Source organism: Oenanthe melanoleuca, chromosome 5, assembly GCF_029582105.1.
Source record: "Oenanthe melanoleuca isolate GR-GAL-2019-014 chromosome 5, OMel1.0, whole genome shotgun sequence".
Taxonomy (NCBI): domain Eukaryota; kingdom Metazoa; phylum Chordata; class Aves; order Passeriformes; family Muscicapidae; genus Oenanthe; species Oenanthe melanoleuca.
Window position 1 is genome coordinate 21,405,188 of NC_079339.1, and position 21,339 is coordinate 21,426,526.

Sequence of the window (21,339 nt, forward strand, 5' to 3'; positions counted from 1 at the left end):
AAGTGTTTTATGCTTCTGCAGATGTAGTTGCCCATCTGCTTTGTGTCCTTCCTGTGTCCTGTAGTGCACAGTGGATATGTGGTAGATCTGACGTATTTCTCTTGAGCTAAATACAGACCTAGCAAACATTCACAGGTCAGTACTGCACAGACAGCTAATTCTAATTAAAACTTTGCATTTTCTTTTACTTACCTGCTCTATCACTTTAGTGATAATTTTTCACTAAAAATTAACTGGAAATTCTTCAGTTTTATTTTTAATATGCTTGTATGTGTGGAAAGCAACAAATTCCTATGGCATTGTTGCAGCACCATTGTACAGTTTAGTAGATATGGCCTGTGGCCTTTCTGTAATAGTTTTGATGGCAGTCCTGTTCAGTCCTAAGTGTTCTGCAGTTTCTGCTTTCAGAGCTCAATCATGGGCTTCATTTTGAAGTATAAATATGTATTTTGTTCATGAAAACAGTAAGAAAAAGACTAATTTTAGAGCAAAATCTAAATAGAACCATGCTAATTTATGATTAAGGTAAGCAGAACAGCAATAGCTGCTAAAGATAGGTCTCTTCTGTAGTTATTGCTCATTCTATTGCTTTTAAAACTTACCTCAAAATAAGTGGGTTGGATTTTTTCCTTTAGCAAATGCTTTGCAATCAAATATGTGCTCATATGTGATTGGAATAACGTGGTTGCTGTTAATGTGTCAGAAGATCTTTAGGAAATTACCATGTTCACCTTGAAAGATCAAGGTAATTAGAGTATGCAGTGTGTTAATCACTAGTGTTAACATTGCCATGAAAGTCAAAGTTCATGTTTTTATGTTGTCTAGAGGATGGTTTCCTAAACAGCACTTCCCTGTGACACTACCTGTGTTGTTAATGTCAGATTGCAACCAAGTCACTGTGGTGCATGAAGTAAGACATTTCTTAAGGTGCTCATTTAGCCCAAATATTGATGACTGAGATCCCAGTAGTTCTAGATGCACAGAAGATTCTGATAGGTGAATTTTCTCATTCTAGATTATTTTTGTAAACCCTGGCAAATTATATTGCCTGTGACACAAAGCACTGAACAAGACTGGTTCTATGAAATTGGTGGGTGACAATGTGCTGGGTTTCAGTTTAATTTCTGTAATGAATATATTTTAGCCTAATTGTAAATATACAGTGTCACTCAAGTAGAGAGCACACCCAAATTTTTCATGTGACCTCTGAGCAGCATCATTGCCCATTCTCATAAGTGGTAATACACCACCCCCTTTTACTACTTGTCTCTGCATCTGTGTAAGCAGTGACTAGCAAAAGTAAAGAGAAGACTCTTCATTGATTCTCTGCTGCTGAGATGTCTGTAGATGAGACTTCATCTGCATGCAGGGATTGAAACTTATTTCCATTGATTTCAGTGATATGTCATTCCTGCTGTAAAAAGAAGAAAAAAAAGACCTATCTTTACTGAATTTCACTGTGGGGAATACTAGTTTTAAGCATTCATAAAAAATAAGTATGAAGTTAATAACTCCTGTTAGCAGCTTGGTTTCAGTTTGTTCTCTACTCTGACAACTCAGGTATTAGAATGACTTATGTCTGTATTAAGTACAGTTCTCTCTTGGCTGTGTTTACCCATAAAGAGGCAAATCATTTAAGTGACACATATCTCCAAATAACATGTGTTTTGCCTTACCTAATGCAAGTCACTGGCTACAGCAACAGTCCTTGACTCTTGTAATAATTCAGGAGATAATGCAGCTCTGTTTATTCCAAATGGTAGGGGAAAAAAATCAGTACCTAAATTTAAAATGACTTGATTTTTAGTTCTGAGGCATTGTTCTGCCATCATAATTTCTAAATATGTACCAAAAAAATTTTAAGGGAACTAGTCTGTACAACATTAGAAGTTAGGACCCAATAATTTTTGTAAACCTATGATGCTGGAGTTAGAAACGCCATATTTTGCAGGTTTTGCACTGACAAAGAACTAAGCATCAGTAAAAATTTTGTGCTGACCAAAGACACTTGGACATAATTTTACTTTTTATTTCTAATGCTATTGATTACACCAAATCATGTATCTTTGGTTGGTATATAGGAATCAAACAGTGAAAATATTTAATGAGGCCTCATTCTCTCTGCCAGAGAGAACCACAAGAAACAAAGAGCTACAGTGGCAGTTAATTTACATTTTTAGAACAATCAATGCCTAATTTAATGGTGAGGTTTGATTACTTTGAAGACTTACTTGAGGTGCAACACTTCCATGTGATACTCTGGGGGTGTTGTTTGTTCATCTTTCCTCTTTTCTGTACTTTGCATATTTCTTTCCTTGCCTTAGGTGAGTGGCTTTCAATCTGAACATCTGGGATCACCCAAATTAACAGAAATTTGCTCTTAGACAAAAAAACAAGTCACACCAGAAAAGCTCATATGTAGTGAGGAAAGCTCATAATGGTTTCCAGGTGTGACTTTTCTGAGAAATGTGGCAGCATCAAATATGGTTCAGAATAAGTGTTTGTTACCCAATCATAGATGGAGCAAGCCATAAACTTCAGTTACTGTATTGCTTCTCCCTCCTAATATTTCTCCTTCCTTGTGACAGATATCAACACTGTGGGTGCTTCCCTCCTTATGGCAAGTGGATATCTGCTTAAGAGTTCAGAATCACCCCATTCCTAAAGAACTTGAGCCTGACTTTCTGTCTAGTGTTTTTTTGCCTTACCAGCTGCAGTAGGTACCACAGCTTCAGTGGACATTTGAGAGGAGTCCTGAAAATCATGAAGGTGATTGATATTAAATGGGATGGATTATCTAGCAGATCTTTCCTATATTTAAAGTTTGATTTGTGCTCATGCTGTACAAGTGAGTTCACATTGGCCAGAAAAATTATAAGTTATAACAATATGGGAATAGAGTCCTTTAATATGCAGTACTGTGCTCTGCTTTTAATCTCTTAGGTCTCAATGCTTCAGTTTAGCATTCACATTTGCTTTTTTTTCCAGAGGCCTTCCTTTGTAAGTTAAGAACTACTCTGTGGGCTTTTTCTGCCTCTACATTAACCTGGTACAGACTATTTGTGTTATATGCATCACTTAAATAAAGGCCCAGACACTTGTTTGTACCATCAGTATGATTTTTGTTTCGATGGCTGGAATTTGGTAACCAGGTCTCATAATACATATGGTAAGCAGACTCTGATCCACTTCCCTCTGAGCTTTCTTAGCTTTACAGAATCAATAGAAAGAGTGACAACAGCTGCTCTCAGAAAATAAATGAGCAAGAAAGTGATCCTTCTCTAGTAAATTTTTAGGATAGAGTAAGCTGAACTTACTAAGGACAATGTAGAAATTTTAGACTTCCAAGTTTTGTAATATCACTGTGTCAGGATTTTACACCTAAAACTCATAAGTGCAGATTTAAGCAGCCATAATATATGTGAAATAATAAGTAGCTGAGCATTTGTAGGTTAGTGGTCACTTTTGTCCTTCACATAACAAAGATGCTGTAAGTATTGCAGTGATACAGCCAAAGTTCTACAGACAGAGGATGTGCCGGGAGTTTGGGGCTGTGTTGTTCCCTTGCTGGTCTCACACTCTTCCCCACTGGACTTCCTGCTGGATTTCAGCATCTGCCTGACAGAAGCTGTGAAGTTCTGCTTGCAGTGTTTCAGTACCACTAGCTTCATGGTTCACTCACTAGAGATCTTCAACTTCCATTGGTTTTTAATTAGCATTTTTGTCTACAGCAACATCAGACTACTGAAAGCAGCAATTTGAAAAAAATTAGGTCACTTGGATTTCTATATATAGCAGCTCTCAGATCCCAAGAAAGCCAGCACAGACAGTCATTTAGTCTGTTTTTAACTGTCAGTGTTTGTAAATTAATATTAACAGAGTTGGTGTTAAGTAGAATTTTAAGTGCCATCATTTTTTTTCCTTCTGCTTGCACTTTCCAGCTTTTAAAATTCTTTTTGGCATTTTTATTTCAATTAAAAATAGTTGTCTGGGTTTGAGCCCCTTTGCTTCTTTCTTTATACTAATGATGAGTGGACTTTAGCAAAGGAAATTGTGGTCATTACATTACTGAGAAACACCTGACTTGTATTGAAATCAGGCTGGGTTGATGTCAGGTAGGGGCAGCTTAAATGTCCTGTGTGCACCATTTCTCATAACTCTAATAGCCTCATAGCATGAGGCTCTCCATATATTGGAGTGATTGTTTTATCTTTTTTTTAATATGAAACCAATTAAATTTTTATGGGCAGAATGGGAGAGATGGGCAGAGGATTGAAGAAAGACTCAATGACTGATAGAGTAAGAAAGGCTGACTAACTGTATGGTAGATATTAGAAGAGTTTATGAAGTTAACTACTTCTGTTTCATACATTTCCTTGTACCATTGTTTGTCTTCTTGCATACCGCAAAAAAGGTAGGACAAGAAATAGTTTTCCCAAAGGATTTATAAATCTAGTTTAATTTGTTTGATTTTGGTCACACACACACACATAGAGAAAACAATGGTCTGTTTCTCCTCCAAAGATGACACCTGAGTGTCCCCAGATGGAGAAGCAGAGACCTAAAGATGGAGTTTCACTTGGCAGAGAAGCAGTGGAACAGGTTTTCCTTACATGAGAGTTAGAACCATCCTCTCATCCCACTGGCCTGATAAAGGCATAAAACCTAGAATTATTCTTTTGTAACATAGGATCATTGTGTGAAGTAGAAAGGGGTCACTGATCTACTTTATTCACATTCTTGTTACTTTATGCTGCTGGTTGAAAAAAAATAATGCTTCCTGTATGCATGGAGAAATACAATTTGAACTCAGAGAAGGTAGAATGGGGAATATACTTGAGAATCTAATGCATTTAGTTTTTCTTTTATTCAGCTGTTTGCTTCTTAATTCATTTGTCTGTGTATACTATTTTCACTCACAAGTGATTGAAATGAAGAAAGGATTTGAAAGCAGTAGTTGTGTACATGGAATATGTTTTTCTCAGTGGGAACAGGTTTCCTGTGTGATGAGACAAGTGTCCCCAGTCTGTGTCTCAGCCCTGTAGCTATGCCTTGGGGTTCAGGGCAGTTCCCAGCCTCTCACACATGTGGAGAATGGTGTCATTAGCTATGTCCATGGAAAGTAATTAAATCTGAGATCTGTGGTTAAAATGTACTTACTATCAAAAGTATTGTTACAGAGATACAGATGGCCACCCTCTAAACTGTCTGAATGCTTATGTGGCACTGAAGGATGCTCAAAGGCAACTGCTGCAAGTGTGTGCTTTTTTGTTTCTGCTTATTACTGACTATATTTGGGTTTTTTCTGATGTTATTCTTAGATCTTTGCATTTGGTGGAATGTGAACTTGCAACCTGAGCACAAAACTATAGATGTTAAATTTTCAGCTGTATAAACTTCTGACTTTTTTGTACTGCTCGTAGCTTTTGTCTTTTTGTTTCATGAGCTAGTTGTCCCTACATGCTGTTTGTTGCTGGCATAGAAGGTCAGTCTGGCATTCCCAGACCAGTCTGCCTTGGCCTTTTTTCTCTTGCACATAAGCATGGGGACCACTTGGTGTCTTAAGTGAAAGTTCATCTGGCAGGCAAACCTGATGTGGTGCATTGTCACTAAAACATGTCTTGGGAGTGTTCATTAGAGTGGCTGCCAAGACACAGTAATTCCTCTTGTAATTTCAACCTTCCCTTGAAAAGTAGCTGATTTTTCTTGCATTAGTAGTTCACAGCATATACCTAATAACATAGTTTCCTGTAACTCTTTTACATTATTTCCCTTGTCAGTGGGCAGATCAGTTTTTTAATCACTGAACAAGGTTTTTCATACTTTGCAGACTTATTCTTTTAATCCATAGATTAAAAACAGAAAATCCACAGAAAACTAGAAGATGGTAGCTTCCATAATACAGCTTCTGCACTTGTATCCAGCAGGAGCTTTCTCTCATGGTATATCAGTAAATTTCTCTCTTTCAGGCCACTGTCATGAGAAAAATCCAGATGGCAATTATGGCAAGGAGAAATACTTTGATGACCACTATGAGTCAGCTACAGCAATGACAGAAGGACACTCTGAGGGAGGTACAGAAGATCCAGAAGTTCTTACTCAGAGTTCAGCAAGGGATCCCTCCTTCTTGAGACTGGAAAGTAAGTCAGCCTTACAAAAACAGTTCTGGCAAATGAAATGGTTTCTAGATTTTTTGGAAGAGCTGTCTATTTTCCACTGAGAAGCTGTTTTCCCCTCTCTGTCCATAAAGTAACAAGTAACCCATAAACTAGTTTCATTCTTTTCACTGTCCTTCTCCAAGCACAACAAAGGCTGCTTACCTGCATTGACTAGTTCTCTCTTTTTGCAATGTGCAGTGAGTAGTCAGTGATACTTGGGTTGTGCAAGTGAAAAAGTCAGGTCACAGAACAAGTTTCATTTTGTACAACTTGTGAAAGCACAGGGAAATATTTTTGAAGTTTTTTATGGTATTCCCTCTTAGACACAGTCACTGCAGAAAGCAATGGTTCAGAAGGAGTGGAGGGTTTAGAAGACGATCAGATGTCTGAAGAGATGCTGGCTTTGGTGGATGAGTTTGAAAATTCTTGGCCTCAGGAAGCTTTTGAAGGGGCACTGGAGGTAAAAGGTCGTCGGATGGACTTGCAGGGAATCCGGGTCCTGAAGAAGGGATCTCAGGATGGACTTGCTAGCTCCTGTTTTGGGGACTGTGGTGATGACGATGATGAAGCTGAATGGGTAAGTTTGAATGAGTTTACTTTAGTCTTGTACTAAATGTTGTGGAGGAGGGAAAGATGAGAACAGTTCAAGGGGTTTAACACTGGGAGATACAGATCTATGAACTTCCCCTATGAGCCTAAAATATGTAGTTAGACATTGATGGCTGGTGTGAAATGAACAAGCGATTTCAATTCATCACCAACTTCTTGCTCACAGTTAAAATTTAAAAAGATTTTAACCAAGAGTTCGGTTAGCATTGAAACACTGACATCCCTCTCGTCGTGTTACCAGTAAAATAGATAATGAAAAATGCCTTTCAGTTCTCCAGCAGTTAAACTGATTGTCTCCAGTTTAGAAGGTCAGAAGTTGTATACGTGGTTTGCATGGTGTGATGTAGTGAAAGGGAGCAGGCTTTAAAAATGAGCTGAGATGGGGAGGAAAGGAGAGAGAGAGATCTCATCTGTTACATCTTTGGGCTAAAACAAGTAGTGCATTGGAGCTGATAACAGTCATGGTGTTTCTTGCTGTTAACCTTGCTAATACTGTTCTTTTGGTAGATCACTTTTCAGGTCAAACGTTTAAAGAAACCGAAAGCTGAAAGCTTGGATCTCCAGGAGCCAGTTGGGAGAAATGTGGAAGAAGGGACTAATGCAGAAAATGAAAACTTGTACCAAACTGCTCTAGAGATCAGTGGACCAAAGATACCTTCTCCTGGACCAATAGGTAACCTGCTGCTTCTAGAGAAAGACAATCATTTGCAGCTTTTGTATTACTATGGTTTATTTCCTTTGCAGCCTTTATTACACTGGTTTATTGCTGAAAATAAGCATCACAAAAACTACATAGTGAAATGTCCCTTCTAGATGAGTACAGGGAAAAATAAGAAATCTCTTCCATCTGCACCTTCTTGATGAAGTGCAGCCTAACTTGATGTGTTGAATTAGAACTTTCTAGTTAGTTTCCAAAACTTCTGGGGATGAAGGGTGAGAGTGGAGAATGAAAGAGGTAGATATTGTGAGCAGAAGTTGTAAGAGGGGCCTTAGGTGATCTCTTTTGATAAACTGAATGGGCAGAGGAGTTTATCAGATGCAGAATAAGAGTTTGTACTGGCTTTTGGCTAAACATAAGACATACAACTCAAACAGAAGGAGCTGAAAGCTTAGTTTAATAAAAATGAAGTAAACCAATAAAAACCAATTGTTCTGCTATAATTGTTCAGTAATATTATAAGAGAAAATTTAGAGTCTGTCTTCCAAAACACTGTACAGCTACAGAAGAGTAGTTTTGCACCAACACAGATGAGATTTTGAGAGGCAGATGCAGTTTTTGCTAGTTGAATAAGAGGAATTGGAGAATAATCTCTTAATATGGTGCCAAATAATAAAACCCAAGTAATTGACCCCCATACTTCTTGTCTTACCTTTCAATGGATCTAAAATCTTAATGTTGTGGGACTGATGTGTAAGCAAAGTTCTACAGTGCATCTTAGTCCTTGACGATTTGATGACCTGGAAAGTAATTTCACATTTTGAAGGCTTTTACATTAAATCTTTAACAACCTCCTTTTTTAGCAACTGACAAATGTAGGTTATTGAATTAAATATTTAAATGGAAGGGGGGAAGGGGGAAAAGGAATACATAAAAACAGGCTATCATTTGTGAGCACGCACCTGTCCTTTCTTCAATGTTTATCTTCTTTCCCTCTGAGTTACTTTTGTGGCTTTATTAGATAGCATCCCTCAATTGTAAAATAATCTTCCCAACATTCCTGTGAGGCAGGGTCTGAGGTATCCTCTTTGCAAGAACTAAAACATCAAAATTTAAGTAACAAATTGGAGACCACCTGGAGAGTTCTTGGTAGAACAGAGAAATTATGGTATCTGTCTTGTGTTTCACTCCTTCCCAGTATCATCTGTAGGATTTCCATACCTCTTTATGTCCTTTGCTGTTCATGCCAGTAAGAACATGCAATCAGATAGTTCACAGTGATGGTGATGAGAACTGATCATTTCCCTTTGAAATTTCCCTTTGTATCTTGAAATTAATTTCCCTTTTATCACAATACTTTACAAAATACAGGGTATTGCAAACTTCTTTGTTATTTGCAAAATACGATGAAGTGGTTTACTGTAACTTGAATGAGAAATAGGCATTGCATCCAAATGGGCAAAATTTCCTGTAACTAGAAATAAATACTGAAATATTGTCTACATAGCTGGTTTGATATACTGGAATGTTGTTAAACTTGGCTTCCCACTGTGCAAACCTACTGCTATATGAATGAAAATACAAAGTTTTCTTATGTTCCAAATAATTTGGATATTTCCTAACATTTAACACAGGTCAGTTTCCTAGGACTTGATATAATATCCATCAAATTTGAGGAAAAGACTTCAGTAAGCATTAGTTCAGATGTGAAGACCAAATTCGTGTTTCTCTCAATGATCTGTTTGTTAACATAAAGCAAGTTATTTAACCTTTCCCTTCCTTGCTTTTCGTCTCTGCAAAATGGGAGAGCTAAAGTGTAATTGTTAAATAGTTTCAGGAAGGTTTCTATCATGAGTGTAAGAACACAGTAAGAGCCACTGACTGTCTTAGACCGTACTCATTGAACAGTATTGGCAGTATTTTTGCCTGGAATTGCCAGCAGATAGACCAATCAGCTTTTATTAGTTTTTAACTGTAGCTCTAGAACATTATTGATGACTCACAATTTTTGTTTAAGGATGTTTAAGTAGAAACATTACCTGTAAACAAGATTGGTGATTGTTCTTAATCTGTTAGTTATGGAAAAAGTGTAACGAAACAGATTTTGAAACTTTGAATCTCCTAATCTGTCTTGCACATAATCTGGTTCTGCCTGTGCATGCTACCAGTCCCATTCAATCTATTTAGATTCAGGAATGTTCTTAAAGAAATATGTCTGCAAGACACTGACTTTTATAATGTAGAGGATGTATCCAGAGGCATAAAGTGTTCTAAGAATCACTGTACTGAAGGAGAATGTCTTTCTCCTTCCAGAAAGTTTCTTCTATTTCTTTTTTGTTTTTTTTTTTACTTTCTCAAGGAAAAAGGCGTGACTACCGTAGCCTTGGCTGGCCAAGTCCTGATGAATGCCTGAAACTCCGCAGGGTAGAGCTCACAACTGTAGCCAGCACATGGCTTGCTGTTTCTGCTAAAAACATTGAGTGAGTATCTTCGGTATGAGCCCTAAGTAAGTTACTTACACAAAGCAGGACAGTTATGTGGTCTTCAGTGTGTGTAAACTGAAGAATTTATGTTGGTGAGAAAGAACTTCCAAAATTTTTAAGAAGTTTGAAAACATTGTGTGGAATTTCATCAGTTAGACTTGAAAAGTGCAAGTGCAGATGAAAGATCCAGTTTCTCTTGCTTCTTGAGCTACTCAAATGAGATTCTGCTGGGTTCTGGGTAGTTTACTTTCACTAGAGAGCTTTCTAATGACTTTTCTATTCTCTTGACTAATTTGACTTGTTTTATGACATTTGTAGCATTACAGAACACATTGATTTTGCCACACAGCTGCAGGAACCAGCCGTGGAGCCCCTTTGTAACCCAAACCTCCCAGCCAGTATGCATACTTTGGACCACCTGCAAGGTGTCTCTAGTCGGGCCAGCTTGCATTACACTGGAGAAAGTCAACTGAAAGAGGTATGCCAGAGCTGAAGGTTGTCACACAAAAAAGGCCATACCATGGCAGATTCAATGTGCATTTACCTCAGTGCCTTATCTCCAGAGGTGACTTTCAGTGAGTGAATGCCTGGATAAAACTGTAAGAACAGTGCAGCATGAAATTTTACCAGAATGTTTTCCCAGCCATCTACAGTGTGGCCTGAGGGAAATCCTAAAACACCATTAGTGTCTGTGTATTTATAGCTCTTTGTGGATGAATTAGTGAAAGTAAAGTCCAGCTCAGCATACTCAGAATTTCTAGTGTTTTTAGTATTCAATGCCATGGAGTTGTAGCACTGTGTTATACAGATAGAATTAACTCAAGATAGACAGTGATATTTAGGTTGAAGCAGGTTACAACATTTGTAAAACACCAGGCAAAAAAGCAACCAACAAACAAGGGGACATCTCTTACCAAATTGCAGGATCTAAGCACTTTTACTTCTCTTCCACAGGTCCTACAGAATCTTGGCAAAGACCACTACTCACCACAGTCACTAGAACAAGTTGGTACTCGAATAGCCAAAGCTTTGGAAAAGGTATGTGTAAGGGAGAAAACGAGAAGTCTGGGCTTACTTCTCATGACTGGCATAGTGGTCAATCCGGTCTCGAATCATTTGTCTGAAATCCTGCTCCAGGAACGTATTAGCACTTGGACTAGGGATTTGTGTCTATTTAGCATCTGTAATGCCCTCACAGGTATTTTGTTGAGGTATATCCTGTGCTTATACCATCAAGTGTCTTCTGTATCTTTCTGCTGAAACTTAAGCTTGCCAAATGTCCCAGTGTTTCCTGCCCTGTAGTGAGCAGCATTGCTGATTACTGATTTATTAAACTGTTCTCAGTTCTCGGCCCTCTTTCTCTTTATGCTACATTGACTTGGAGCTTATGGAAAATAGAATTAAGCCATGTCTCCCCTCTCCAGCAACACTCCTGGCATGCAGCAGTCAGACAGCTCAAAGGGGCTTCCTGTATTTTCAGCCTGCTGCTTCTGCCTGGTACAGTGTTGGCCTAAAGTGTCATATGTGTTCAGGCAGAGGTGTGGTACCATGTGTAGGCCTGCACTTCCTGTTCTCCCCAGAGAAATCCAAGCTTCCTAGCTAAAGGCTACTAAGGACCTCAGCTGTGAGCCCTAGGATGAGAGGATTAGGGACATAATTTTCACAGGATCCACAAAGCAGACAGAGATGCTAGGGATTGGCTGTTCTGTATTTACAACTAGTAGGAACAATATCCCAAACTGCTATAGAAAAGAGGGCTTAGTGAAAACAGTTTGGTGCTCCTAACCAGTTGGACTGAAAGCTGAGGTACTTACTGTGCTCTGAAATTAAAACCAATATAGCTTTGTCCATCCCCTGAAATAGTGAGTTATCCTCATGTTACTAAGACTTAATTTCTTTTCACTTTAGATGTATACTAGCTTTTTCTCTTACATTCTAGTTTCCCCTGCGGACACCAAGATTTATCCAAATAAGCTGAATATTTATGCAGAGATTAGAAACAGTATTCTCAGTATTTTCCTTTGTAACACAGGGCATGGGAGTCAGCCAGCTAGAGGCTGGGCTTTGGCCGGCTTCTGGACTGAGCTGCATCCCAGGGCATCCTTTCTCTTTCCAGTGACTGCAGGGAGCCTACAAGTCCAATCAGCTAAGTTAGCCAAGTTTTTTCCTTCATGTTGGGTAATGTGTGTGCACATATAGATGCTCAGCGTCAGAGAGCTGGTTAGAAGCTGTTGTGGCTGCTGAAACTGTTGTTGCTGTTGAAAGCTATTTAACTGCTATTCCTTTCCTAAGGAAATGATGTTGCACTTGGAATTTGTTTCATTTGGCAGTCTCATTTACCTGGCTATTGCATATATGTTGTCAGAAACTTTTTGCTGCTTTGAAATAGTTTAATGCTCTTTTTAAGTGTAACATCCTTTACCTCAGTATATCAAATAAATTGAAAGAATGAAAGGTAGGAAGATTATTCAGTCCCAGTGTTTACTTGACAGTTTTTTATGTTCTTCTTTTGGCAGAATCAGACTTCGTGGGTCCTCTCCAGCATGGCAGCTCTTTACTGGAGGGTGAAAGGCCAAGGAAAGAAGGCAATTGATTGTTTACGGCAAGCATTGCACTATGCACCCCATCACATGAAGGTGTGTACGCACAGTGTAGTACGTAGTGTATACATCACACAGTGTGTGTCCACTACCCAGATGAAAGACTGTTTTGTTTGTCACAACAGAGCTTTCAGAGACTATTGTTAAGGCCAGCACTGTATATTAGACATCTGTAATGTATTAGATATTAGCTAGTTGAAATGAAACCAAGATTTTCACCATTTGTTTAATGTGGACTGTCTCTAAAATAAAAGATAACTGATGAAAAGTTCATTGGAATTTCCTGCAGTTCAGTGGGTGTTACACCTCCCTGGGCATCCTGGACTTGAACTTCCTCCTGTTAGTTAGGACTTGAAGTCTTCATCAGCCTTTATCTGGACAAGTCTTATAACCTGAGATGTGGGAGTATGTTCTCTGGTTATGCTTTTAGAGAGAGGAGTATGTCTTCTGGTTGTGCTTTTAGAGAGGGTGGAAGGTGATTATCTAAAGGAATTACTTAAATGCTTGGATCTTAAGCATTTGGGCTGTGAATCTCAGTAGTACACTAGTCCTTGACTTTTCCTTGCTCAAAAAAAAGGCAGTCCTTTGGACACAGTCTTCTCTTCAGTTGGCTGAAGTGCTCTGTACTCTTCACTTTGCCAGGTGCTGTGCTGAGCATTGTAATGTCTGCTCTTAAGCACCAATCTCCCCCTTGTCAACTGATAAATGCAATATAGGCTTCTTACTCAACATAGCAGATTTTTTGTCTGGGACCTGAGCAACAAATTGTGCAGCATGGACATATGTAAACTTCACTGGAATCTTGGTCTTCTAATTTCTCTGAAAATTGGGAGACAAAGTAATTCAGGATATTATTAGAAGGATTTAGCCATTAACAATAGAAATGCCTCAGCTAAGAAATGCACATTCCCTCTGCACATCCTTTATACGTTTGCTATAATTCTATCTCTTTGCATTATCCATTTAAAACAGGGTTGGAACCAAGACCTAACACATTCAGCTTTTGCTTATTTTCCTGTCTTTGTATGTAATTGGTTACTCAGGAAAGGAGTCCTTAGCTGTGTGATTTGTAAGGGTCAGACTAAGAATTGGAAACTATAGTTTGGCAAGATTATGGAAGAGTAGTGCCGGTTTCTTGAAGTATGATATAATGTTGCTTGAGACATTGTGACTCTCTGAATTTGTGCCTTGTTTTTGTCCTCCATATTGAAGCTGCCTCCAGAGAAAACACTGGATTTGGTTGTAGAGATAGAACTGCAACTTTTATTCCGAGTTAGCGCTGAATTACAAGTTATTTTGTGTATCTTAATTTCTCCTCCTCTTTGCTTTCATGCACTTTGGCTACTTTCTCTTGACTTTTCCCATTCAAATAAAAAGTAATTAATTTTCCTGTGAACTTCGCTTGTGAATCTGACTTCCATAACACCTGCTTTGCAAACATGAAAAACTTGTCCAGGAGAAGTGTATTCCTTGACATGTGAAGGTCAATCATTAGGGGATCCCATACACCCAGAACTGTTTTACTGTCCTGTTGAAGGCACCTAAGCGTTGGTACTAAGTGGTATTTTGTGCTTTGAAGCGGTGAGGCCCAGCTCCCAGAGAGTCTGTTATGCCTGCCAGGGCACTACAGATTTTTCAGTCAGACAAGGTCACAGTCTGGAAATCCAGGAAATAAAGAACATACCATCAGTGTCTAGCTGAGAAAATCTTATTTATAGCTATTACTCAGCATCAGAATAACAATTCTGTGGCAGAGGCAGGACAAAAAATGATGCGTCTGTTGCACTTATGGTTAGACCATGTTTTCACTTCCCTGCTGTCCCCTTTGTTCATATTCCCGTTCCTTTTTTGCAAGACCTGAAGGAGGTTACTCAAACAAAACAGCTTGTCCTTAGAGTTCACCTCATCTTTGGGGAGAAAAATAGTGTAAGAGCTTCTAAAAATTAAATGTACATACATTTAAGTGAGTTAATTTTTGAGTTGTTTTTTCTGTCCAAGGGTCATGTTTGTCACTACTGGGAGTGGATGTGGATGTGAGGTTTTTTTTTTTGTTTGTAACTCAAGTCCAAATGCAGTTTTGTATTAAAATAAGTCTGGATCATTGCTCTCAACATCAAAAGAGAGGGATGTGGGTAGGACCCAGATGAATGCGTTTTGGTGGTGGATTATTCTATTTGTCTTGCTGATCCTGAAGCAATTGCAGTGGAAATAAACTGTTTGTTGCTTGCTCTTCTCCTCCAGGATGTACCACTAATAAGCCTAGCAAACATCTTCCACAACGCCAGGCTCTGGAATGATGCCATCATTGTGGCTACCATGGCAGTGGAAATAGCGCCGCACTTCGTGGTTAATCATTTCACACTGGCAAATGTCTATGTAGCAATGGTGAGTGTGCTGTCACCCAGGTATGGCTGTCTTTGGGACACTATTTACATGTATATAAAAGTCTTATTCTCACAAATAATTCTGAAGGAGCAGTGTTCAAGAGATTGGAGTATGATCATCAAGAAGAAGTATCTTTAGAAAGACTAAACTTTTATTACTGATTTTGCTCCTATTTCTCATTTAGTACTTTAAGGCCAACATTTTTATAAGCTGGCTTAAGAATGCTCTGTGCAAAACTTTGTAAAGACAGTAGTAAACAGTTGGTAATTTGTGTTGTCTACCCATCTAAATACAGGATATTTTTATGATATTGGAAAATTAGTGATGAATTTGGTCTCTATCTTGAAGAGCTAGGTTTGGAATAATAAGTAAAACCCAGCTTGGAGTTGTGGTGAACAAACACAAGGGAAGTTTATTTTCAGTATGTGGATTATCAATGCCCAACATAATTTGCAGAATGGGCTCAAATTTCTTCATACTGTCTATTTATGCTATTAAAATACACCTTTTAAAAAAAAATCAAGATTTACAACTCACCTTGATCTAGTTAGTCTTTATGATATGGCCAGAAATTCATATTATCTCTACTGCATAACTAAAGTTACTGAGAAAAGGAACTTAAGAGAAAAAATAAGTGATGAAACTAACTGAAAACCTCAATGTTTTGGGTCTTTTCTCCTCTCATTTTTCCTCTAATACAGTATTGGATGTTGGCATGCTTTCCTAGTTACTAAAAAAGCAGGGTGGCATAGGTAATGAGATTTCAGCTATACAAAAATAGATGCTATTTCCACATGAATGCTTCTAACTACCAGCCTGGAGTCCAGCTTATCAATTGAAATTGTCTAGCTATTGTATGCTCTTTAAGTTTTGGGGTGTTTTTTCTTCAGTTTTTACTCTTTTTATTGAGTAATCTTTTAAAAATAATTTCAGGTTGTTTCTAAAAATGTTAGCTTTTCAGAAAAGTTGATGATTTTGTATTGTCCGTGATTTTAAAGCTTTGATCTGCTCAAATTCTGACCAAAATCTGTTTTTAAAAGTTACTTTCACAGCAAGAATACAGAGGTGTATTAAAAAGAAAAGGCAAGAACATTGGTCAATAATTCTCAGCAATAACTTGACTCCTTTCCATGGATTATGCAGAATTGAGAAAAAGAAAAGAAAATATCAGTTATTTGTGGGAGAAGGAAAAGAATCCTAAATCACAAGGATTGGTTCAGTTACTTTTGTGCTTATCATGCTGCACAACTGGTTGGGATGGGAAAGGCATAGAAAATATGTTCACTGTTTTAGAATCTGACTCTTTGCACTCTGGTTTCTTTCTTCACAGGAGGAGTTTGAAAAGGCCATGAAATGGTATGAGTCAACACTAAAGCTTCAGCCGGAGTTTGCCCCAGCAAAGAATCGAATCCGAACCATTCAGTGTCATTTACTTCTGAAAAAAGAGCGACGGTCTCCTTAGAGATCAGCATCTTTCTCTTTTTTAAAAATGTCATTATTCTCTATTCTGCTCTTAAGTGTGCTAAAATAAATTGATGAATTGAAATTTTTAACAAGACTGTTAAAAAGAGATGGGATTTGGATCAAGGGTTCTTTTATTATTTTTTTGTCAAATAGAGGAGCATCTTTGGAAAATATATTTCACAGACCATAATTTTAAAACATCCGTGTAAATATTAAACCAAGAAACTTCCATGAGTCCATGACCACCTGTAACAGGACCTAGGCAACTGTTAGTTTTTCCATAATGCTCAGATTGGCATCAGCATCCAAAATAACTTGCTTCATGTCTTATTATCTAAGCCACTGGAAATGCAAAGCACACAACTGTACCAAATAGTAAGAAGAGATAATCAGCAATTCATCCATGTGAAACTCATGCTTTGTCCAGTCTTGTTCACTCCATACCACATTACTTGCTTTTTTGGAAGGAGAGGAACAGACTTTTAAATATTTATAAAAAAACATGAGAAACATGAAGCATTTTTGGAATTCTTCGTTTCTGTTGGGAAATGAGGTGGAGGAAACATCAGGACCCTAAAGTCAAAGTAGTTTTTAATCATACTGGCAGAAAAAAAAAATTGGTAAAATCCCAATGAGATGTTTTATATTTGTCTGTATATTCATAGCCCTCTGCCTCCCTGAGTGGTTGATTTACTAATTCTTTGTTCACTGTATTTCTAGCCGTTTTGGAATAAGGTGCAAGTTTATGCTCACCCTGAGCCATACTTTCAGCTGCCAAGGAGGAGGAGGGACATGGTGTCAAGGTATCAACAACAAACAAGTCAGGTGGAAGATTTCCAAATCAGTTCTGTCTTTGGTTGGTGGAGGACATGATTCTCCAGAATCAAAAAGGGCACATATTTGAAATAAAATTGTTTATGAACAACTCACAGCTTCTCCTGTACTATGTATGTCATGCGCCACTTGCAAGAGTCCAGGTTAGCCTGGAGGAGCTACAGCCTTTCCTTGGGAGCAGACCAAGCTGGGAGCCAGGAAAGCCTTGACACTCCTGATCAGCCAATAATTTTGTGCGTACCCTTGGAAAATTCCTTGCTCCTCTGTGTCTGACTCTCTTTGTGGCAGAGGGAAATACGGAAAGTTAAGTCAGCTGTCATGTAACCCACTCTGCATCTTCTAGTGTTAAACATGCTTCTTAGTGATTATTTTAAAGAATTAACAATGCTGATGAACATACTGGTGATTTTTCTCCCCCAGTATTTTCCCTGTCTCGTTGATGCAAATTAAGAGTATGGCAGTGGTAGAAACTATGACATCAGTGTAATTTTTGTAATACTGGAACTTACTACTTCATAAAAGGATCCCTGAATGTTTTTATATATGACTGAAGATGAGCGGTTCTAATGCAAATTTTACCTCTGTTTTATTGCAAGTAATTTCCATTTATCTAGGAAGCCTGACAGAGGTATGAACCAAGTACTACTGTTGGGTAGATTTTTATTAAAATGGGTGAATGTGTTAAATTTTTGTCAACAGTATGTCAAATTTTATTCTCTTCCCAAGGCTACTGGAAGGCTGAATGTTGTTGGCTGGAGACAGGCATAGCTGTATCTCTATATAAACTCCAAGAGGAAGATGACTTCATGAAAGGTCTAATACCACCACTAGGATCATGGACTGGGATAATGAATTACGCACGTTTCTGACACAGAGCTGTGGGAGGGGAAAATAGCAAGGCAGGTGCAAGGAAATGCAAATGGAAATGCAAATGGAAAGAATTTCCATTTGATCTAGAAAACAGACTTTTTCTGGATCCGCGAGGATTATGCTCATAGACAATATTGGTGGGCACTTGAAATTAGTCATTAATATTCATGCCAGCTTACATCTTGCTTACTGCAGTGTTTACTAATTTATTTCTTTAAGAAATGCAGCAAGATGCACTGTACACAGACACCAAGCAAAATGTAGGAAGATCAAGTTTGTGTGTGGCCATACTGTAAATTGGCAGCAAGGAGGTAGCAGGACATTGCTGTTCTTACTATCTGACTTTTCAGAGAATTTGCCTATTAGAAATGGTTCTTGAGAACTGCAGTAGTCTGATGGGGTTTTTCTTCTTAGTCTTGGGTAAGTACTTAAATATGTCCTGCCTTAGTCCCATAGAATTTGTATGTACAGATGTTCATTTGCTACTTGGCTACCGTGTGCTCTCTCTGACATACAGCAAATTTTAAAATAGCCTATGCTTCCTTCTTAACTATATTCTCTGAAATTTTAGGTAATTCCTGGATGTGTACTGCACAAGCAGTACATCTAGCTGAAGCAGGGAAGTAAAAAGATCTACTTGATACCATAAACTTGACCTAATGCTAACAACGTGTGTCTTAAAGATTTCACCCACTGGTGAATCTGCTGGGGAATGACCCTTGGAGAAGGTCAATGGAACACTCCCATCTCCATGCCTTCAACCCTTCTGTATAAATGCCAAGAAGTGGGTTTTTAGCTTGACTGTGTTCAAATGTTAGTCAATTAAAATTAATAATGCTGATTCTATGAACAGAAAACATGTTGGGCAACATGCTGAAATGGAAACCACTGAATTTTTAAGAGCAAAGGTGGGATTCTCTGCAGGGTAAGCTACATATTTAGAGAGTACATGCATCTCCTTCCATTTAAGTTATTTCAAAATAAGCTAAGGTGTTTGTCTACACTGTCTTTCATAAATGAAAAAGATTATTGTCTTGAGAGGGTGATCTACCCTTCCTGTTGTGGAGTGTGATAAATTGCCTGTTCAAACACCTTTACATTGACTGTTGAGATACCTTTGACAAACTGAACTTGAATATTATTTCTAATGAGGATTAGTAACTCATTTCATGTTGACTGGCTCTGCTTAACATATCATCAGAGGGATGATATGGGATGGTTTAGGGATGACAGAACCATAGGTAAATGGCAAAATCCTCTCTTCTCCAAAAAAAGGGGGTTTTTTCAGAGCATATCCAGAAATGAAGTACTAATGGTAAAAAAAGTCTCCATTTGTTCACAGATAGCATCCTTATAATCCTCCAGTATTCTCACAGCCTCTAAAGCTCCTGACTTCAGGGGTTTTTGAGGGAAAATGCTACAGGAAAAGAATCAGACACTTCTACCTATAAAGTGGTTGGATTTGATTCCCTGTTGATGCCTTAGTTGTACTGGTCAGGACTGCACTGATGCCATACAAAAAAGGAAATACTGAAATACCATATTGGCATCCAGTGTGACGGTAGGATCATAGTCAAACAAGAGGCTTTAAAATGCATTGGAGACTGAGATCGCCTGTGGGTGCTTTGCATCACCTATGATAGAAAATGGCCATCAGAAAAGTTTTCTGATGCAGCTCATAACCTTCTTTCCCCACTCTATAACCTCCCTCTTTCCCTCTCACAGGAAAAAGATTAAAAACAAACAACAAACCCACAACCTCTCGCTAAGAATGGTATGGCACAGTATGGTATAGCTGAAGATGCTAATTAGTTCTGTTGCTGTATTGTGATGCTTTTTCTTCCTACAATTTGCAGTAGCTGCCATTAACTTTTCTAGGTACCAATTTAGGACCCCCCTATATTTGGACCCAGGTCAGTAATGTTCCTACCCTTGTTTCCGTCCTTCTGTATGACTTTAAGCAACGCGTTTCCCCTTCTTGCTGTACCTCTCCCTTCCACACATTGTCTGATGTCTTTTTAGAACAGAGAACACAAATTAAAAACAACCTATGAAACAGGGAATAGGCCACATTTAATAGTCTGTATCAGCACTGAAAGAGTGAAAATGCTTTAGAAGAACTTGCCTGAATATTCAGAAAAACACAAGCTCCTCTTCTCCAGAGCTGCTTGATGTTGTGTGGCAGGTTCAGGTGATTCTTCCGTCTCAAGCATTACTTAGATGTGTCCTTTTGGAGTGCTGCAGGTTGTTTTGATTCTTAGAGGACCAGCTGGCCATGTTTGAGTTGATGAGACTCTCTCAAAAGAAACATTATCCAAGAGGCTTTGTCATGTGTGGGATTGGTTTTGTTGAGTTTATTTTTACTCTTGATTTGCACTCGTGTGCCAGTATTTATTCAAACAAAACAATTTGGGTCTGTGAACACTGAGGCTCATGAAGCTGTCCTATGAATTCATGGTCATCTTGCTGAAGTCCAGTGGCTGGTCATCTGTGAGGGCCAACAGAAAGTTGTGCAAATGACTCCTGCAAAGGGACAGGCAATGAGTTTAAAGGCAACTTGTTTTCACTACCATTTTTAGGGAATCTGCACAAAAGTGGTACAAACTATGTCCCACACAAAGAAAGTTAAGAAAGTGACAATCTGAATTAAGGGAGAGGGTTCTTGTGCTTAAAGCTTTTTTCATTTTTTAGTATTAAAAAGCTCAGGATTAATTAGAAACAGTCTTTTGATAAGGCTGGCTGCTAAAAAAAAAGCATTTCCTCAAACTTTTGCAAGTAGCTGGTTTTTTTAAACTTTTAAACCTAATGATCTACTTCTGGATTCCAGAACAAAAATAATAGTATTCAAGTTCAGTAGTCCCAGAGGAGAAGATGCAATGACAGTGCCCTGGAAGGAATGGTTTTGAATACAGGTGAGCAGGAGTTAGCTTTGTGATATTTATAATCTAGGAGTATTTTCTTAATGGAGGTGTTTTGATTTGTTGAGGGGTTTTTGTTTTTTTGTTTTTTTTTTTTTTTCTTTAATCCGGTTTCAGGCTTCTCCTTCCATTTTCAGTCCTTCAGAAATGGGTTAATACAAGTCTAACAGAGTATTGCTGTGCATGTTTATTTGTGCCTATGGCATGCCAGGTACTTCACAGAAGAGCCAATCTCTGCTCTGAAGGGTGTATAACCCCAGACATTGGCCCAAAGAAGAATTTCAGTGGTTACTGGTGGCTTACCCAGGGATCAGACAGCTGTTGAGTCAAACCTTCTGGCCACAGTCCCTCCACGGTGAC

At 38.4% G+C, this 21,339-nt stretch overlaps 1 protein-coding gene across 2 annotated transcripts in view; it reads left to right on the plus strand.

Moving 5' to 3' along the window:
* The window catches only part of TTC17 (tetratricopeptide repeat domain 17), a 54,166-nt gene extending 36,880 nt beyond the window's left edge, over positions 1–17,286 (plus strand). For both annotated transcript variants that reach the window (XM_056494102.1, XM_056494103.1), the window contains exons 17-25: positions 5,970–6,140; positions 6,482–6,735; positions 7,275–7,440; positions 9,785–9,905; positions 10,227–10,386; positions 10,863–10,946; positions 12,425–12,544; positions 14,750–14,893; positions 16,224–17,286. In XM_056494102.1, coding sequence (XP_056350077.1) covers positions 5,970–6,140; positions 6,482–6,735; positions 7,275–7,440; positions 9,785–9,905; positions 10,227–10,386; positions 10,863–10,946; positions 12,425–12,544; positions 14,750–14,893; positions 16,224–16,355 — 1,352 coding nt within the window. In that variant the 3' untranslated portion in view covers positions 16,356–17,286. The remainder of the gene's footprint in view (positions 1–5,969; positions 6,141–6,481; positions 6,736–7,274; positions 7,441–9,784; positions 9,906–10,226; positions 10,387–10,862; positions 10,947–12,424; positions 12,545–14,749; positions 14,894–16,223) is intronic.
* Positions 17,287–21,339: the final 4,053 nt, after the last annotated feature.